The sequence below is a fragment of the Notolabrus celidotus genome, chromosome 17, assembly GCF_009762535.1.
Source record: "Notolabrus celidotus isolate fNotCel1 chromosome 17, fNotCel1.pri, whole genome shotgun sequence".
NCBI lineage: Eukaryota > Metazoa > Chordata > Actinopteri > Labriformes > Labridae > Notolabrus > Notolabrus celidotus.
The window spans coordinates 1,862,072-1,874,188 of NC_048288.1; the positions used below are offsets into that span (position 1 = coordinate 1,862,072).

The following is a 12,117-nucleotide window of genomic DNA, read 5'->3' on the forward strand; positions in this document are numbered from 1 at the left end:
GATAGGTGTGGTGCACATCAACAGTCCAATGTGAAATACATATTTATGAGGCGGAGGGGATTAAAACTGCACCATCTGAATGCCTCTGCGTTACTGGGACAGGAAGTGAGGCTCCTGAACACTCACTGAGGTGTCTCAGGCTCTGCCTGTTTAAAATGAACTTCGCCTCGCTGAAGAGGGAAGTGCGATTTATCTCTGTCAACTTTGGACCGCTTTAGACGCAGAAATATTTGGACTGAAGGACCCGACTTGTGGAGGTTTGTGGCAGGTCTGATGTTTTTAACTCTGTGCTGCAGTTTGGGGATTTGTGTAGGACTCTGCAGTAGCAGCAGGAGTAGCTCGGCTGTGTGTGTGCAGGTGACAGGGGGAGACTGGGGTTTACAGTTCTGTTGTTGCAGTACAGTGAGCTTTTATGAAAGTATACAGTGTTTACTGTGGACCTTGGATATATTATTATAATAAACAGAAAACAATTCAATTAACAAAATGTGTGAAATTGTATAAAAATGTTAAAGTACTGGTGAGAGAGGCTCGATCATTTAGGATTAAGGATTACGTGGATCTAAAATAACCGTGCTATAAAGAAGTTGCGCAATTAAATGTATGGTCACATTTAAGAAGTCTGTCAATTATTATCGTTATATTGAACAATATATTTATTGATTTTGTACAATTATGACAGTAATAAACATATAAGCACACTAAACTAGTTTTGTACATGTACCAACTGAAAAAGACTGAAAAATAAATAACTACATAGAACAAAAACACAAGTGAACCAGAATTATTCTGCACATACAACAATTAAATAATAACCATTAGAAGAAAGAGAAAATAAATGAATATACATTAAGAAAATACAAACCCTGATGACCAGTCCCTCTCACCCATGGACTGTATAAAGTAGCTCCCACCCCAATACAAGGACAATAATGCAAAGTAGGCGTTAATAATAATTATTATTGTGGTATTATAATGATTTATCAAGATTATATTTGCTTGTGTATTTATGTTAAGTAGCTACATTATATGGCAGCAGGTGGAGCTTTTCATACTTTTAAATACCGTGTGTTATATTACATTATGTATGAATTGTTTGCAATTTCTGAAGCTGCAGAGTGAGTAATCAACAGAGGTGTTGCATAAGTCTAGTGTAGTAAAAGTTTACTACTTCTCACTGTAACATAACTATTCAGAATTATAAGGGAATTACCAAATGGATACACACCATACAGTCTATGATGTACACTAGTCAAAAAGAGGCTGAGTAGAGGTTATGTGTAGTATGCTTTTTTGAACAGGAAAGTCTTGAGGTGGTTTTTAATGAATGGAGACAGTTCCAGAGAGTTGGGGCAGCGATGGCAAAGGCTCTGTCCTTTAGAGGATAAAATCATGACTGGATGTGGAAATAGTTATCCATGTTATTGTTTGAAGCTTGTGTTGGAATACAAATAAGTAATTATTATAATGGATCTCACATTATATATGTAATTATATTTGTTATATTATATTAAGTTTTATTACATTATTATTGTTTACTAAACTAACAGTCATATTATATAACCATATTTATTTATTCATTATATTGCTTTATCTGTCATAACCAAACCATAATCTCACCATGTCAACCTGTCACCACTGAAACTTTTTTAATACTGTCTGTAATTACCACTTTTTAAATCACATTTACATTTGTATACATCTTAAATTTGTATTCTCTTTATTTATCTATTTGTATTTTTACTTATTCAAACGTATTCTTGATTGTACTTATTTCTGAGTTGCTGCAACAAAATTGGTCAACAACCAAATTGATCAATAAAGTAATTTTGTATCTTAAAAACAATGCAAGTTCAAATGTCTGTTAGGCCTCTGAGCTTCTTTGTATGTTAGTTGTTGTGAATCTTAAGGCAGCTTAAAGTGAAGTCTTAAAACTACTCTTTGTGGTGTTGATTTCACTTTGTCATTTCAGATGAGTGTCGAAGTGGAAAGAAAGTTTCTGTGCAGTGCCGACACGCTGAAGACACTGGAAGAGATTGGGGGTCAGTGGTTGACTTATTTTACATACGTATATGAATGTGGGATTTTAGAGTGATTTAAATAAAGCTGTGATGTTAATCTTAACAAGCGTCTCAGAGGGACTTTAAACACAACTAATGACAATGGTTGCTGTGTTTGCTCTTTAACTTAAGTGACTCTTGCTGTCTTCTTTAATCAAGAGCTATTTATCCTTTTTCACTGGAAGGGTTTTATCATTTCACATATTTAATATCTAATATTTTTTAAATATTTTATGTGTTGTGTTTAATTCTTCCAACATTGTTTTATTTCCTTTTATTTATCTTCCTCGCATTCTCTTTATTGATTTTTAGTTTCTTTCTTATTTGTAAAGCACTTTGTAACCCTGTTTTGAAAAGTGCTATATAAATAAATATTATTATTATGAATCAACTTCATTGGTATTTTTCGAGAGGGATGAGTCATGTTTTTCAATTCTTCTCGAATAGTAATTAACAGATTTAAAAATGGAAGAGGTCATGTGACTATAATCTCATGTTTTATCAGTCTGTGGTGGCAAGTGTGTTATTCTATGCTGCAGTCTGCTGGGAAAGGAGTATAAAACACAAGGATGTGAGGCGACTGGACAAACTAGTGAAAAGAGCTGGCAGTGTTATTGGAACCAGGTTGGACTCACTGGGGGCTGTGGTGGAGAGATGCACACAGAAGAAGCTAGAGGCCATTCTAAATTACACAGATCCTCCACTTCACAACTTCTTTGTGGACCAGAGAAACAGCAGCGGTGGGCGGCTCATCTCTCTGCGCTGCAGGACTGAGATACAGAAAATCATTCATCCCTGCAGCCATTAGGCTTTATAACTCTCTAGCCAATGGGAGACGAGCTGACAGACACCTGAATGACTTGTTTTATGTCTTATGCGATTTTTTCTAATTTTATCTGCCAGACACCTGAATGTCCCCCTTGGGGGATAAATAAAGTACATTCTATTCTATTCTATTCCATTCTATTCTATTCTATTCTCTCTCTTAAGAATGTATGTTTTCATTAAGTTCATCAGAGCCTGGCTGTGATGCTGCACAGCTGTCCACACAGGGCTGCTGCCGTCTGAAAGCTGTTTGCTCACTGCTGGTTAATAACAGACAAAGAGGTCAGCGTTAAAGCCAGGTCCTGGTGAATCAGGCGTGGTACTGTGAGATTTGAAACAGTGAAAACTGCAGAGACTTTGTAAGAAGGTTCTGACAGGAGTATCTTTAAAATACACAAAACCGAGGTCACATTTTGCAGGGTCAAATTCAGCATAAGTCTACAACAATTATATACTGAGGGCACGTATGTAGGGGGCCAGGGGGTGGACTATTGATCGACTGTTGATTAGTATTTTTGCTTGATATGCCCATCCCTATTTTATAAACATCCAAACTAAGTCCTCTCTGTTTGCCCCACTTCTTTTAACTCAGGAGCATGTGTTGGCCAGCGCCAGTTTCAGGACCAGTACTATGACAACCCCAGCTTTGACCTGACTCTGAGAGACATGTGGCTGCGTAAGCGTAAAGGATGTTGGGAACTGAAGTGCCCAACAACAGAGGATACAAGTGGAGAACAATCTAAAACAGCGGCCCTGTGTACGCGCTACAAGGAGATAACCAATCTGTCTGAGATTCTGCAGCGAGTGACGGGGGTCATTCAAGATGTTTGTGTGGACACAGAGACCAGCTCCTCACCGGAGAACGAGTCCTGGCTGAGTGAAATGAATCTGGTTTGCTTTGCAGAGTTTACAACAGATCGTAGGTCTTTCCTTTTACAGGAGGAGGGGGTGCAGATAGATCTGGACCAAGCTGACTTTGGCTACCATGTGGGAGAGATAGAGGTCCTTGTTCCAGAGGGAGGAGACGTACAGTCTGCCTTGGAGAAGATTGAAAGAACAGCTCAAAAGCTTGGTGAGCTCAAAACTGATGACATGCTTTTTATAAATATGTCATTTTTGATATTCTCTGAATTAGATAACATGTCATTCAGTGAGCCCCTTTCTTTAAAAGTCACACTCATCTCTTCTTCTTCTTCTTCTTCTTTTCAGGTCTGAGTGGAGATCAGCGAGTTGAAGGAAAAATGAGTGTTTACCTGAAGAGAAATAACCCAAAGCACTATGAAAAACTACTGAGAGAACACATTTGTAAGGGGTGTACTAAACGACCCATAACAGTTTTTAAAGAGTGTTTTATGTTTATAACACAGTTATTTTATTTATTAGAGAGCTGGAACATCTTTAAATATAACTCTTTCAATTCAATAACCCCCTTGACATTTTCATCAAGTGGGTGCTCAATGGTTGTTTCGACTTTTTGTGAACTTTTGTGTTCTATGCAGTCCACATACTGACTGTGTTTGAGCCCCACTGTAAGATGGAAAGAGAGGGAGGAACTGTGAAAAGTGTAAATACCGGGGCTGTAGTAAAAAGAGGGATGATTAGACGTAAACACTCCATGTTGAATAGTGGGCAGAGTGTGTCTGTCTTGAGCACTAAATAAAGGTGTCACAAGTTCACCCAATGTGTGATTTATCATTCTAAGAGGGCTGTTTTTATTATTATTATTATTATTATTATTATTATTATTATTATTATTATTATTATTGTTATTATTATTATTATTATTATTAGTGTTATTGTTATTGTTATTATTATTGGTGTTATTATTATTTTATTATTTCTATTATGATTACTATTGTTGTTGTTGTTATTATTATTATCATAATAATAATTATTATTATTTCAATATCTAATAGTTTGCTCATTATTGTTATTGTTACTATCAGAATTATTATAATTGTTGTATTATTATCAGAATTATAAGTATTATTATTATTATTAACATAATAATTATATTTATTGTTATTTTATTATTACCATTGTTATTGTTATTATTACCATTATTGTTGCTATTATTATCATGATTATTATTATTATTATTTTATTATAACTATTATGATTATTATTGTTGTTGTTATTATTACTATCATAATTATTATTATTAGTATTATTATTGTTGTTATCATTATCATAACTATTATTATTACTATTAATTTTACTATTATTTTAATTTATAATATTATGTTTATTATTTTTTTTATTTTCACTTTAATAATAATAATAATCATTATTTTTTTCATTATTTTTTAAAATTATTATTATTATTATTATTATTACTTTTATTATTATTACTAAAAGGTTGTTGATAGGTCTTGTCCTCGAGTGATTGTGAGGCTGCTGATCTATATTTTCAGTGTAATGATTAATTCCCATGCTTTTCATTGGGGTAATAAAACAGGACTTCAGGGCAGAGTAAGTATCTCATTTCTCCAACAAATTGAAATGAAAACAAAGTAGCTTCAAGTGTTGATGAAATGTCTCTCTATCCGTCTTCTGTCTCATACAACATGCCTGCATAATTATGACATTCTTGTGCATACAGCTTTAAGAGCGAGACTACATCAGCACAAAACCACACCCACTCAAAAATACACTTTTTTCATTAATGCTACAAAAAACTGATCGTATGATCGAAACAACTTTGTGAAAAACCTGAATGTTTCTGTATTTTTATGGTTTACAGAAGAGTTTGATCCGTGAAATTGTAGAAATAGACTCTCTGAAGCTCTAAGTCTACTCTCCTAGCAGCATGCTTTTACTGAGCGACATTATGTTATGTTTTATTTATCATGTAGATCTGCAGGATTTTAGTCTACCCAGCAACACACAGCACACATGTTCTGCTTCACATTCTTTTAGAACCGGTGACCACATGACACATACCTTTGTTAGAAAGATGTGGAACTGAAAATGTGTCTTGCACTGATCATGACTTCAGTCAGGCTTTGTCCACTCAGTAAGAAGTGCAGGGGAGGGGAGTGTTGTGAGGTTAAAATTAGCCCTTTGAATTCTTCTGCAGGTCTTGTCTCTACTGTTTACAGACTGATTTGGAATCCCTAAATGTGTCTTCTTTGTGAATTATATGGCTTGTATGTGTTTTAGAGGGAAGGGATTGTTAATGCAGACTGAAGAAAAACTTTGAGAAGCGTTGTCTCACCTGTGATCTACATACACACAACAGAAGATGGTATGCAATGTAAAATTAAAGCTGCAGGCAGCATTGAAACTCTCACCTTTGCACACGTCGCGGTACGGTGCACGGTGTGTGGGAAATGTAAGGGTGTGGAGCAGCAGAGGAGCTCATTGCGGAATGTGATTGGCCACCCCAGAGGCAACCTTGAAATCCTAAACCATAATTGGCTATTTGCTCTGTCACAGGCTGCACTTATAGAAATCAACTGGAGTTTCAGGAGGCTGCTAAAGGTTGCAGATAGGTGTGGAACATTTTCTTTTCTTGGTTCTTTAAATGGTGACTTTAGACAAACATCTTCTTTTGGGTCCTTAAAGAATTAATGTCAGCAGACTCAAATGTTGTCGCTCTGTTAGGTTAACTTTCAAAGTTAACAATTACAATCATAAACATTTTTTGAATTATTTTATAATATGAGTTAGAGTAGGTGTGATCAGAGGAGATAACCCTCCTAGGTTTGTATAAGCACTTATATGCTCTGTAAAAGACAGTAGAAATTGTGGAATGTACCTTTAAGACATAATTTGTTGCTAAGTTACTGGAGGAGCAGCATTGCTGGATGGTGCTGTTGTTTTTGTTCTTCAGTTGAGCAGCGCTCTCTCTCTCTGTGGATGTTTACCTGTGTCTAAGCTCCTGTTTCTTTTGCCTCTCAGCTCAACCGTAACATTAAGTTTCGTGTGACGGCTGTTTGCTCATGTATGATGAAATAGCAGCAGTACAACCGGTTCTTATAAGGCTGTGTGAAGTTAATAATAAATGATGAGCATTGTGGAAACCCCTGACACGTGTGATTGTCCACTTGTTGATTTTGGCTAACTTCACTGTCTACATCGCTCTCAAAAACTCCATCTAACAAGAAACACGGACACAAACCGTTTCTCCTGGCCCCCCTAAAAGTCAGGGCCCCATCAGTCCCCCCTGTCAAAAAGTCTGTCTCCGCCCCTGTTTTTGACATTTCACCACAACACTAAGAGACTTGTTTTAAGTCTCTGAAGCCAGATATATGAACCAAACATCAGTTTTCAAGTTGAAACTGCCCCTAGAGGCTGTGCTTTTGAAATCTGCTAGGGGGCGCTATTGAGTCCAATTCTCTACGCCCATATTTAACAACAACAATTATATCATTTTTCATCAGGTCTGATACTTTGGGGTCCTTCGGGTATCTTAATAAGGTCATCAGGTTTGGTGCAAATTAAAATAGAATAAACCCAATCCCTCAGTGCTCGGGCCCAATGATGTGATACAATGATAATGTTTCCACAGAGAGACAGAACCATGTGAGACAGCCAGTCCTTCATCTGCGCACCAATCTGCAACCTCCGGTCTCAAAATATGAAGCCCATGTGAAAGTGTTATAAACTGCAGTTCCTCAAGCATCCACATGAGGCTGACTGAGAAACACCAGAAGCCACATACACACCCATTCAAAGCGACGATCTTTACAGCAGAAATAAACATGTTTACAGCCTGGTTCAAAAAACAGCTTCAGTCTGAATATCTCATTTCTCTATCGGCACACTCTGTACGGGGGGTGAATTTTTTTTTTACTTGATTGACAGGTGGGAACACGTAGCTAAATTACAATACATTCAAAACTCAGCTGCACACCTCCTCACCCACTCCCGCTCCAGAGACCACATCACCCCAGTCCTCCAGAACCTGCATTGGCTTCCCATCACCTCCCGAATACAGTACAAGATCCTCCTCATCACCTACAACTCAGACCTTAATTTCAGCAGCCACATTAAGACAATTACAAAGTCTGCCTATTATCACCTTAAGAATATATCAAGGATTAAAGGACTTATGTCTCAGCAGGATGCAGAAAAAACTGGTCCATGCATTTATCTTTAGCAGACTAGACTACTGTAACGGGGTCTTTACAGGACTCCCTAAAAAGTCCATCAGACGACTGCAGCTCATACAGAATGCTGCTGCTCGAGTCCTAACAAGGACCAACAAAGTAGACCACATTACTCCAGTTCTTAGATCTCTACACTGGCTTCCTGTCTGTCAGAGAATAGACTTTAAAATCCTGCTGATGGTTTATAAAGCACTGAATGGTTTAGGCCCAAAATACATTGCTGATCTGCTACTACTTTATGAACCACCTCGACCTCTGAGGTCTTCAGGTACTGGTCTGCTTTCAGTTCCTAGAGTCAGAAGGAAACATGGTGAAGCAGTGTTTAGTCATTATGCTCCACATATCTGGAACACACTCCCTGAAAGCTGTAGGTCTGCTCCAACTCTCACCTCTTTTAAATCAAAGACTAAGACTTTTTTATTTGACACTGCCTTCCTATCTTAGATTATTTTAACCCACTTTAAATTAAAATTTTAATGTAATTTTTTATATATTTCTAATTTTCCTTTTCTTTTCTGTTTTATCATATTTGTCATTTTAATTGTGTTCTTTTATGCCTGTCTGAATGTTTCCAATGCTTTTAATGTTTCAATGTAAAGCACATTGAGTTGCCCTCATGTATGAAATGCGCTATACAAATAAAGCTGCCTTGCCTTGCCTTACAAAGCCCTCCATAACCTAGCTCCCTCCTACCTCACCGACCTTCTGCAGCCATACAATCAACCTCCATTCCACCAATGCCAACCTCCTCACCCCTCTCACCAAACCCAAGCACCGAACCTGGGGGGACAAGGCCTTCTCAGTCGCTGCCCCCACCCTCTGGAACTCTCTCCTCCAACACCTCAGATTCTCTCCCTCACTCACCAAATTCAAATCCGGATTCAAAACCCACCTATTTACAAAGGCTTTCAACCTATAATTGATTGATTGATTTTTGTTTGTTTTGTTTTTTTTTGTTTTATTTTGTTTTGCTGCTTTGTTTTCCTTTGCTTTTCTATTGTATAATTTATTTTCTTGTAAAGTGTCTTGGAGAAACTTTTAGCGCTTTTATAAATAAAATTTATTATTATTATTATTATTATTATTATTATTATTATTATTATAGCTGTTGGCTAGGAGGCTCAAACCCCCCCTCTTTACCTCACACGAAGTTTGGTTGAGTTCAGCATTTCCAATATGGCTCCCGCCGAAGAATGGCTTCAAAACAGCGCTCAGGAACAGATGGGTGACGTCACGGATACTAGGTCCATTATTTATACAGTCTATGCGGTGGACCTGACAGTCCCCACAGTCCTTAAACACTGGACAACTTCAGGTATGACAGAGTCACTGACAGGCTGTCTGCCCGTTTATGACATAATGAAACAGCAACCTTCATCAGAGACAAATCAAATGAATACTGAGGTCATATTCATCAAACTAAATAATCATAAATAATTGATGAATATTGTTGGCACAAAAAGATGTTCAAAATTGTAGCCCATATCTGTTTAATATGGAAGAACCTAAAAGGACTTAAAACATTTTATTTTTTCAAAGTTTTCTGGAGATAATGAGTTAATTTTGTCGTTATCTCTAGATCTGGACTTATTTTTCCCGTGATAACTGGATCATTTAGCTCTTTGTATCAAGAGAAGGAAGTTTGTTTTTTTGTGTTTTTGATCTCAAACCTGTAAAATATATGTCTCATAACTATATATCTTTTTATTCTTTACTGAGGCAAAATGCTTTAAACAATGTTTGTGAAAAAACTAAAAACAAAAGGTAATAAATCAACTGATAACAGACCTTTCCTATCACCTGAAGTTACTTGGTTACCATATGTATAAATGTGCTCCTTTTATGTTTAGTACGAAAGCCCTGAACGAACATGTTTGAATACATTTTATTTTATCAGTTTTCTTGAGATCTTAACTTATTTTTCTTGTTATCTCAAAGAAAACAAATTCTGTTATTCTGAGAAAAATAAGTTGTGATCTTTAGAAAACAAGTTAAATTAACTTGTTATCTCAAGAATAAAGAAAACAAAATGTATTTAACCATGTCCTTTTAGGGCTTCCATACTTTAATAATCTCATCGCCCCTTTATAACCCTTTTAACCACCTCATATTATCCAAACTCTTTGGTATGAATCAGAATTGTACTTTTTGTGTTGATGAACCAGAATCACTGCAGCACCTGTTTTATAATTGTACATATTCCACTCCTCTCTGGTTCCAAATGAGACGGGATATAAGATGAGCAAAACTACATTTAATATTATTATTGATCGTTAGGCTGTTATAATGTAATTCAAATATATTAAAAAATAAATAGAATTTATTGTAAATTTAATGCTACTACATGGTAAATTTCATATTCACAAATGTAAAATGAAAAAATGCATCCCCTGTTTCCCTGTGAGTTTACAAGAACTAAATTATACTTTAAAACCCTTGAATTGATTGATCACAAAATATTTTTATTGAACAATTGTAAATAATACAATGACAAAAACTACAGACATGTGCTCAAACAAATCCAAATACCCGAATAAATGAAAGAGACGAGGAGAAATAACTAAACAAAAACATGAATGGGACATATAACTCATATTAATATATAAATACAAATATATGCAATATTTCAGAAACTCATTCAAAAGGTCTACTGTTTGATTTTACTGTCAATCAATTCAAGGGATTAAAGTACAGTTTTAGTTCTTGTCAATGAAATATGGGGGGCATTTTTTCAGCTTACAGAATTCAGAATTCAGAATTCAGAATTCAGAATCAGCTTTATTCGCCAAGTATGCTTGAACACACAAGGAATTTGACTTTAGTAAACTGTGCCCTCTTTGTACAAGGCATAAGAATAAGAATAAGAATAAGAATAAGAACTACAATAAAAAATTAAATAAAAATATAATAACAATAACCTTAGCTATAAATACAAAGAAACAACAAATAGGCTTGACTAATATGTACAGGCTAAAATAATATGATAAAGTGCAGTGGTGAGTTGCAGAGGTAGTTTTTCATTATAAAATAGAAGTTAAATAATACAAAAAATAGAAATATGGAATTCTGCTTTGAGAATTGTTGCATTGTGTATCTACATGTATATTTACAGAGAGTATTTATCTGACAGGTCTGACACTGTTATGGTTTAGTGTTCATCAGAGTGACAGCCTGGGGGAAGAAACTGTTCTTATGACGGGTTGTTTTGGCGCACAGTGATCTGTAGCGCCTGCCGGAGGGGAGGAGTTTGAAGAATTTGTGTCCAGGGTGTGAGGGGTCAGCGGTGATGCTACCTGCCCGTTTCCTGGCCCGGGACCGGTACAAGTCCTGGATGGGGGGCAGGTCGACACCGATGATTTTTTCTGCAGTCCTTATAGTCCGTTGCAGTCTGTATTTGTCTAGTTTGGTTGCAGATCCAAACCAGACAGTGATGGAGGTACACAGAACAGACTGGATGATGGAGGTGTAGAACATGATCAGCAGCTCCTGGGGCAGGTTGAACTTCCTGAGCTGACGCAGGAAGTACATCCTCTGCTGGGCCTTTTTTCTGATTGTGTCTATGTGGGAGGTCCACCTCAGGTCCCGGGAAATAGTGGATCCCAGGAACCTGAAAGAGTCCACAGTAGACACAGTGCTGTTCAGGATGGTGAGGGGGGGGAGTGGGGGGGGGGCTTCTCCTGAAGTCCACTGTCATCTCTACCGTCTTGAGCGGGTTCAGCTCCAGATGGTTCTGACTACACCAGAGAGCCAGCTGTTCCACCTCCTGTCTGCAAGCAGACTCGTCTCCGTCCTGGATGAGACCGATGACGGTGGTGTCGTCTGCAAACTTCAGGAGTTTCACCGAGGGGTCTCCTGAGGTGCAGTCATTGGTGTAGAGGGAGAAGAGCAGTGGGGAGAGAACACATCCCTGTGGGGCGCCAGTGCTGATGGTCCGGGTGCTGGATTTGATGCTCCCCAGCCTCACCTGCTGTCTCCTGTCCGTCAGGAAGTTGGTGATCCACTGACAGATGGAGGCCGGCACTGTGAGCTGGGTGAGTTTCTGGTGCAGGATGTCTGGTATGATGGTGTTGAACGCAGAGCTGAAGTCCACAAACAACACACAAACAACACATTTGTGA

General features: G+C 37.3%; 1 protein-coding gene across 1 annotated transcript; it reads left to right on the forward strand.

Annotated features, from left to right (window-relative positions):
• The first annotated feature begins 85 nt into the window (after positions 1-85).
• thtpa (thiamine triphosphatase) lies at positions 86-4,561 on the forward strand. Its single transcript, XM_034706429.1, has 4 exons — positions 86-257; positions 1,973-2,042; positions 3,478-3,957; positions 4,095-4,561. Exons 2-4 carry the CDS (start codon positions 1,973-1,975, stop codon positions 4,394-4,396), a joined length of 852 nt encoding a protein of 283 aa, XP_034562320.1. The 5' UTR covers positions 86-257; the 3' UTR covers positions 4,397-4,561.
• The last annotated feature ends 7,556 nt before the right edge of the window (positions 4,562-12,117 follow it).

What these genes read in the sequence shown, in the direction of transcription:
- thtpa (XM_034706429.1), top strand. Translation starts at nt 1,973, where the DNA reads ATGAGTGTCGAAGTGGAAAGAAAGTTTCTGTGCAGTGCCGACACGCTG. An exon ending in GACACTGGAAGAGATTGGGG is followed by an intron (nt 2,043 to 3,477) that starts GTCAGTGGTTGA and finishes CTTTTAACTCAG; the next exon opens with GAGCATGTGTTGGCCAGCGC. An exon ending in AAGAACAGCTCAAAAGCTTG is followed by an intron (nt 3,958 to 4,094) that starts GTGAGCTCAAAA and finishes TCTTCTTTTCAG; the next exon opens with GTCTGAGTGGAGATCAGCGA.